Consider the following 8,725-nt stretch of genomic DNA (forward strand, 5'->3'; position numbering starts at 1 on the left):
GAGTGAATGAGCGAGCGAGCGAGAGCTATACTTTATACAAATTTGTCCCCATTTCACAGAAAATCCTGGCCGGGCTGCGCCTCATTAAGTATACTGCGAAAAACCGCCAAGTCTTTGAGGCAAAGCACTCGCCTGCTGTCGCTCATTTCAGTCTCTGTGTGTGTGTGTGTGTTTTTTTTTTTTTGTCTGCGGTTTTAATTTACTCTTGCTTCATAGGACTCTGGCTCTGTTGTTGCCACTTCTCACTTCCCACATCTCTCGCCACGTCGCAATGTCGCCGACGGCAGCAGGTTAAGCTTCTACTTGAACTTCTAAGTGTTGGTGTTACACGAGCTGAGGTGTTGTTTGGCAACTGCCTTTGACGTCTGTGTGTGTGTGTGTGAGTGTGTGTGCGCGCTGACTCCCTGAGTGCATGTGTCTCCCACAGCTGTGTATGCATGTGTGTGTGTGTGTTATTGTGGCATGTTTGTGTGTTTGTCTAGTGGCTGGGCATGTCCGTCTAAGCTTTAGATTCTTTCACTGAGGCTCTCAGAAATCGTCATGTTATTTAGAGCTTTCAGTTATTAGGTTTGCTGCAAACCGGAAGCCTTTCCACATCTCTCCACATGGAATGGAATATGAGCGCCACATAGGCGTGTCAAATGACGTGAGGCTCTTTAAAGGCTCGAACCTCGCGGTGTGCGCGTCTAGTCTGCTCCACGTTGATGAGCAGAAAGCAATTAGGAATGAAAAAAATGGCATTAAAAGACAACCAGAAAATTGTCTGAAAATAAAGTAGGGAAAAGCGCAAACATTTCTCTCAGAGTTAATGAACAAATAAAGACGAAGATGAATAATTGATACAGGATAGTAACAGAACTTATGAAAACTCATTCATCATGGCCAGCAACAACAGCATTTATATTTAATTGTGTAAGCAATAAACAACAGAAAAAAGCAAAAGGAAAACAGAGATCCGATTCTCCCTCTCTCTTATAAGCGAATGCCTAGCAGCTCCTCCATGACAATGTGCGGCGAGCGCAGGGGCTGCTCATAGTCGGGCCGCTTGAGATAATCCGCAAAGCTGATCTCGCTGCAGCGGCCAGTGAGCACATCGTCCATGAGGTTGCTGGAGCGCAGGAAGGGCAGTCGTCCCGTCTGGCTGACGGCGAAGCGTTCCATGCACATGACCAGCGGCAGCGCCAGGCCCATCTGGTTACGCAGCATTTGCATGTCCTGCATATACTTATACTCGTCGTAATAGATGACAGGGTCGGGCAATATCTGCGGCAAGGCCAATGCGGTGAGGCAATCCGGCTCACTGGACGGCAGACCATCCTTGGAAGCGCTCACCTGGTTTACTTCCATTTCCAAGAGAATTACTTTAAGACAAGATTTTATGTTGAATATTATTGTTGTGTATCAATTTATTTTGTAGTTGATAGACTATTGAAATGTTGTATGAGTAGGATCTGAAGTTGACGGAAAAAGCAATTGGCTGCCATGTGCCTGTTGTTTAGAAAATATATTTATACAAAAAAAAAAAAAAAAAAAAAACGTATATTATTAACTTTATTTTAGTTTGTTAAAATGTTTGTTTTTCTTTAAATAAATTTCTTGTGTACGTAATTCATATATTTATACAGGTGTGTGGGTGTGTGTAGTTGAAAGTATTAATTGCAGCATTCTACTTCCACAGAGCACAGCTATTGTGTATCACAGCTGTGTATCAAAATATTCATTTATTCCCAAGAATACTTCAAAGTATTAAAGTATATTAATTAAAACGAGTATCGCTTAAATATTGAGTTAATAATATTAATTAAGTTCAATAGACTCGTCTGTGGTTTTCTGCAAAAAATTTTAAGGGTATTTTAATTCTTCTTTAAATTATAAAACTTTAAATCAATAAATAATTTATTGACAAAATTTACGGATTTAAAATATACCCATTCTATATAAATTTAAACACATATCGAAAAATAGTAATTTATAGCTGCGCATCCATATATAAATATACATATATATATATCTATATATATTTATATAAACTAAAGTGTGTATGCATTTTGTAATTGGGCTTATCAACTTTCACCTGAGTTTTCGGCATGCGCTGCGTAATTAATTATTTGCGCCACTAAGTCGAGCCATTTCCATGCCAGACGCATATATAGGAAGGACCGCAGGATGGCAGCCACCGTCAGAGCCACCGCCAACGCCAGCAACGTCGCTTGCTTTTTGCATAATTCAACCACTGGCAGGCGGGTCACGTAGACAACGCAAACGGCGTGATTAGGGTTTTCGGCTCAGCCGAAGCGTTCAGCGGCCAAAGATCCTGTCCAGGACCCGGGCTCAGACTAACCACAACATGTGTGCATGTATAAGTGTATATATACGTGTGCCTACGTGGTCGTTTGTTTGTGTGTGTGTGTGACTGTTGTTGTTTATGCCGCTGGCATCATTAATACCCAAATCAAAGTTTGTTTGCCTCTAACACAGTTGTGTAAAACATTTCAGTTTAAATGCTGAGCCGAAGCAAATGTCAAGAGCCCTTTTAATTATCCATTTTTATTGGCATTTGTCGGAGATTCTTTTAATTTGCCATTTAGTTAAGCTCAAGCTAATTCAATTATACATTTCAATCAGAAATTCAGTATGATATGCTTTAGAAATACGAAAAATACTGCATAAAATAATGAATAAGAATTCAGCCCAAAGTAAATATTTCAAAGTAATAATTAATGTCAAAGCTTGTATGAATAAAACATAAAAATAAAATAAATGGGACTCATGCAATTTAAATTTAAATAAATAATTATTTATATTCTTTTTAAAATCATAAATATCTGTCTCTCAGGCAATTCCCATATAAATAAATAATTATTTATTTAAAATATAATTTATAGATCTTTAAAAATACTTCAAGCATTCATAAAAAATAAAATTAAAATTGAATAATAACTGTCTCTCTCTTTCCTTCCTTCTCCCTCTATCTCTCCTTCTCTTTACTATACCGAGTGTATGTTTTATGCATTGCGAGTTGATAAGCAATTGTGCAAAAATCAACGAAAATAAACCGCGAAATGTTGGTAAAAAAAAGACGAGCAAAAATGCACATTAATTAGCTTGAATGCCGCAAATATTAATTGCGTTTATTTGCGAGCGTGTCGAAACGTGTGTATGTTAAATAGCTGCGGACTCAAACTCAAATTTGAGTCCGTTTTGCTGACTAAGGCTTCATTAGTCGAAACTTCTTAATTGTTTCATTAATGCAATGCAATCCGTTTGCTTGGCACTTAATTTAATTTTATTTGCTGTCACCGCTGCTGCCATCCCGGCTCCTGCTCCTGCTCCCGCTCCTGCTGTTGCTGCTGGTGCTCCAATTCTTGCTGTAGTTTTTAAATAATTGTGCTCAATTATTTCACCCAATTTAACATTTCCCCGACTCTCGCTCTATGTGTGAGTGGGGATTTCGTGCTTACTGTATACATTTAAATGACGTCATTTATATTCCGGCGGGATAAGCACTTGATGTAAAATTACTGGCGACGAGCGTTTGCCGGAATGAAAAGAAAAAAAAAATTACGAAAACAAAAAGAATATTCAATTAAACCCGTTTCTTCGCCGAGAACACCGTTGACAGCGCTTATTAATCTGACGTCATTTCTTTTGGCCCATACCCCGTCTGCAGCTCACAGCCCCCGCCCGCCCCCTCCATGCAGTTTTTTCGTTGTGAAATTTAATTAATGTAATTGTTATTACCACAAGGCTTTCATGTTTGCTCTCGCTGTCCACTCGCAGGCCTAATAAAAATGTATACCTGAGCCTGATGCGGGCTGCGAGTGAGGTTGGGCAGAGTGAGAGAGAGGGGAAGAGAGAGAGCGAACCGCCATAGAAATGGCAATTCATTATTTGCATGAAACCCAACCTCAAGCGCCACTCAAACAGCGGCCCGAGCACTCCAGTCCCGTTAGACTTTTGACCATATTTCTGCATTTATGCGCATGAAACGCGCTGCTTAGCTTTATTTTGTGCATCGCCCTCTGCTTAGATAGGGTATACTAAGGGGTACTTTACTTAGTATAAACCAGGTTAAATTAATGCTAGAAAATCCTAGAATTTAATTGGATTGCTTAGTCTAAAATTGATACAGTAATAATGTTATCTCTACTATAATCTGAGTAAAAATGGAAATGAAGTGCATTCGCTAGTCAAAGTTATCTGCTCTCAATTTCCCTATTTCGTTCATTTTTTTCTTCTTTTTTTTTGGATTTGATGCCATACACCATTTATATGAATATATATACATATATACAGAGAGCATACACTATATAGTTTTGCGCTTGGCAGAACGCGAAATTTGTTTTGGCCAACCAAAAAAGCCAACATCGTCAAATTTAAATGAATGACTGCAGTGGAAATGCAACTGCCAGTCAGTCAGAAAGAGTTGAAGGTTTGCACACTTCTCATTTTTTTCTGTCGGCGCTACTCGAAAATAATAAAAAGCCAAAAAGCACATAGAAAAAACTGGGAAAAAAGCGTTGCCTACTTTTCAGCTGAAGTGCTGCGGTTGGCTCTGCGGCTCTTTTGCATTCGCAAATGGCTGGAGTCATTTATTTGAAACAAATCATTTGCCATACCAGCGAGGCAGCTGCCTAGACACTTAAGCATCGGATCGCAAAAAGGCTGACAAGTTAAAGCGGAGCTGGATCATTAAAGCCAAGGCCCTCGCCCAGGCCCGCGCCAACTTTGGTGGGCCGGCAGGCCAATTTTTCAAAAGCACACGAAGAAGAACTTTGACTGACGCTTGTCGCTTGCCATTCCAAGATAAACTTCGCTCTGGTTCGAAACTTATTGAGGCGCAAACACTTGGACGGGGTCCCCCAACAACTGTCTGTCGCTATCTATACCATGTACAGACACAGAGCGAAATAAGCTGTATTATGGTATATATAAAGTGTCTAAAATCTGTAGATGTAGAGCAGTTGAGTGAACAACAAGATATTATTTTGTATTTTTGTTTAAACATGCTAAGTAAAAAGCTTTTAAGAAATAATATCTATTATTTCAGCTGTACAAGAAAAAGTTATAGGTAATTTTTAATAATATAAGTTTTACTATAAACAATTTATAGGAAATATAAATTGAATTAATTCTATCTAGTTTCTATATATATTTTTAATGACCTTTTAAATTGAGCTGAGAGTTTAGTTATTATCTTAAACAAAAAGTGGGTTGTTTCTTTTCTCTTTGAGTTCAAAATAAGATGTCTGCCAAAATTTTTATTTTGTATTGTCCAAAACTTATTCAGAATTGAATATGCTTGTTGAAAGATTTTTTTAAATTTTTAAATCTCACACTGTTTTTCTGAAGCAGCAAAAAAACGAGACTTTACTAAATATTTTAGCTTATAAATGATCTATAATATTTTGTCAGATAATTATTAACTTTTTTAAAATGTATTAAGTTTTAAAATAAATGAAATCTTTTTTATTTTGTATTATTTTAATTATTATTATTTTATTATTATTATTATTATCATTATTATTATTATTATTATCATTATTATTATTATTATTATTATTATTATTATTATTATTATTATTATTATTATTATTTCTTTTTATATTGTTTTTTTTTTTTTTTTTATATTTGTCTTTTGCTCAGTGTATATAATGTACATGCAAACAAAATACGTTGAGCAGTCAGCTGGCTGGCACGCCCATTGTTATAGGGCTCACGCCGCCCGACAGCAGAGGCAGCAGCAGAAGCAGCAGAAGCAGCAGCAGAAGCAGCAGTGGTAGAAGAAACAGCGCCATTGGCATTGGCATTGGCATACCCCAGTTGCCGTTGCATGATAAACTTTTCTAATTGTCAGTTTCAGCAAGTGACAAACGACAGAAATTATGTTATCTTATCAAAGTTGGCGCTACTTTTGCTCAGAATGTGCTGGGTCTTGTAACTGTCTATGTCCCTCTCTCTGTAAGCGTGTGTCTCTCTTTCTTTCTCTCTCTATCTATCTCACTCTCTCTCTCTCTCTCTGTGTTTGTATTGTGCTGGTAGCAAAAGTTGTTACCAGTCATTCGAAATTTAAGAATATTATCTTTAAGCATGTTGTTTGTATATGTATATCAACATTGTTTGTTGCTGTTGTTGTTATACTTGTTGTTCTTTGTTTGCTTGTATTGCATTGTTGTTGTTGTTATAACTGTTACTGTTACTGTTACTTATTAACATTACAAAAGCGCGTGTGCTGTGCCTTTTGGCGTAAATTCAGTTATGCCGAATTGACTTCTGTCAGACAACCCCACCAAACTCATCCCCTCACCCGCCCCCACAAGCGGCCCCCCTCATCGACCGACTAATAAAATATGTATTAAAATGCAAACTGGTTTCGGCTCAGAGTGCTTTATTTTATTTGGTTGGGTTCCATTCGGCAGCACTTAAGGCAAACAGCGCCAAGCAGCTGCTGCAGTTCTCAGGCCTATTTTCATTCTTGCAAAACTTCTGCTCCGCATATCATTTACACACACACTTACACAAAGAGAGAGTCTGGTCGAGTCTGAAAGAAACATGCCAGTTGACATGAAAAATGCTTTTTGATTGATAGCCGAGACAAGCCGAGCCGAGCAATGTTTATTTAATAAATGAAATTCATGCATATACATTTCCTTTATGCCTTTCGCTGGCCCCCGATCCAGGCCAGCTTTTGTTTTACCAAAAACAGCTCAACAAAACTGTCATCTGTTATTTTCAACTCGGCTTACATATACTACATATACATATGTATATATCGAGTTACATTTATATTTATTGTATTTATGTGTTGGGTGTAGAGTTTCCAAATGAATGAATTTCAGGCTGCGACAGCAATTATAATTAAACACAGTAGCTCTTTAAACACAAGAACATAATAGGTCAATATGATGGAAAGTCATATTTTTAATTAATTATATATTAGTTATTACTTACATATATATTCGAAATAAGAAGAAAAAATAAAAATAGAAAAAATTTATTAAATTAAATTAAATTATATATAATATAAAAAGATTTCGGAAAATTTAGTTTAAAAATTAAAGCCAAAGCAAAATTATTTAAGACATCTGCTTGAAATGGGATCGACAGACAGCTGCAGCTGTAGGGCTCGGTGCTAAGACTCGGGCTAATGCATAAGTCAATCCAACTATCTCATCATCCTGATTGGCTCAAGAAAATGATTAAAATTTACAAATTAAAAAATGTAAATTTGTTTTAAGATTTATATATCTTCAATTATTATATATTTAAGCTTTTAAATTAATGCATACAATTAATATTTCTCTTTTTTCATTTTTGAATAGTTTAAAAACTTTCCTTTAAATTTACATTAATTTGCTTATTAAATTTCACAAGCTCTACTTACTTAATTTGCTCTATTTAGGCATTTAACTTTTTGCACGCAATAAAAATTAAATATTTACATTAAAATAATTACAAATTTGCTTGTATGTTAATTTTATGTTTTTTGTCAAAGATTTTTATGGATTTTTAATAAAAAACATTTTCAAATATGCAAAGTGTTTTATAAAAAACCACGCCTACCGCCCACATCACGGGCATCAATCAATAATTCAATATATATGATTTCCCTATTGCTATTTATCACAGATTTCGCCAGGCCAAGCTGTTGCCAAGTCAACGAGTTTATTATGAAAATAGAAATAAAAAAAAAAAAAAAAAAAAAAAAAAAACAGAAATAGAAATATTAAATAGCGAGTGCAACAGTTGAAATTGCGACGCTCGTCACTCTGAGGTGACAGTTTAGTTGAGCAGCTACGGCAATCAGATCTGGAAGCTGGTTCGAGTCACACCTGAAATATTGTGTGATATATATATATATATATAAGCTAAGAAAACGCTCACGTAACTCAGCGAATATTTGAGGTAATAATATAAATATAAAATAAAAAATCCTTTCGTGGCAGCAGCGCAACAAAATTTTTGCTTTGTTTTTCTTTTTGCTTTTCTTTATTTTATTTTATTTATTTTTTTGCTTCTGTTGTTGTTGTTGTTGTTGTTAGCAATGCGCTTTATGGCGTGAAGCGGAATAATTCAATCAGCAGAAAAAGCGAGGGAGAGAGAGAAAAAATTACGCTAGAGTGAGATGAAAAAGAAAAGAGTAACTACTACTGGCAAAAGGGCGCAGCTCGAGACATAGTCCGGGTCCGGGTCCGGGTCTGGGTTCGGGTCCGGGTGTCCTCCAGTGTCAGCTCTGTGCAAGCGCACAAAATCCAAGCAATTTAAACTTGAAACGCTTGCAGTGAAAAGCGCGCGCGTGCAACTTAAACAAACCGGAAAAGCAAACACATCAGAGCGACACAGTTAAGGAGGAACTTCCTGCTGCCAAAGCATGGCTAAACAACGCCAGCACAGTCAGAGTCAGTCGTATCAAGGATGCGACACAAGAAGAGCGCTACGCAATGGACTCCACTCCGCAGCCAAGTCGTCGTCCTGGCCCAGGCTGGCCAAGGACATGTGCAAGCGTCGCTTGCCTTTACCAGCTTAATTTCATTTATTTACCTGAAAGCTGTTTATGTGCTTGTGAAATTACAAATTAAATTTTTAATCACGAATTAAAAGAACAGCTGAGCACGCGCAGGATGTCCTGTCGCGCACCTGCATGCATCGCCGTAGATTTATCTCTCTATCTGTTGTCGCTCCATTTCTAGTTGATTAACTGCAACTGCAGCAGCAGCAGCAGGAG

General features: G+C 36.9%; 1 protein-coding gene across 1 annotated transcript; it reads right to left on the reverse strand.

Moving 5' to 3' along the window:
• Positions 1 to 879: 879 nt before the first annotated feature.
• Positions 880 to 1,473, reverse strand: LOC108609908 (proteasome maturation protein-like). Its single transcript, XM_018001686.2, has one exon. The coding sequence runs from the start codon at positions 1,345 to 1,347 to the stop codon at positions 973 to 975; it is 375 nt and encodes a 124-aa protein (XP_017857175.1). The 5' UTR covers positions 1,348 to 1,473; the 3' UTR covers positions 880 to 972.
• Positions 1,474 to 8,725: the final 7,252 nt, after the last annotated feature.

Source organism: Drosophila arizonae, chromosome 3, assembly GCF_054131065.1.
Source record: "Drosophila arizonae isolate 15081-1271.41 chromosome 3, UAZ_ARI_1.0, whole genome shotgun sequence".
Taxonomy (NCBI): Eukaryota; Metazoa; Arthropoda; class Insecta; order Diptera; family Drosophilidae; genus Drosophila; species Drosophila arizonae.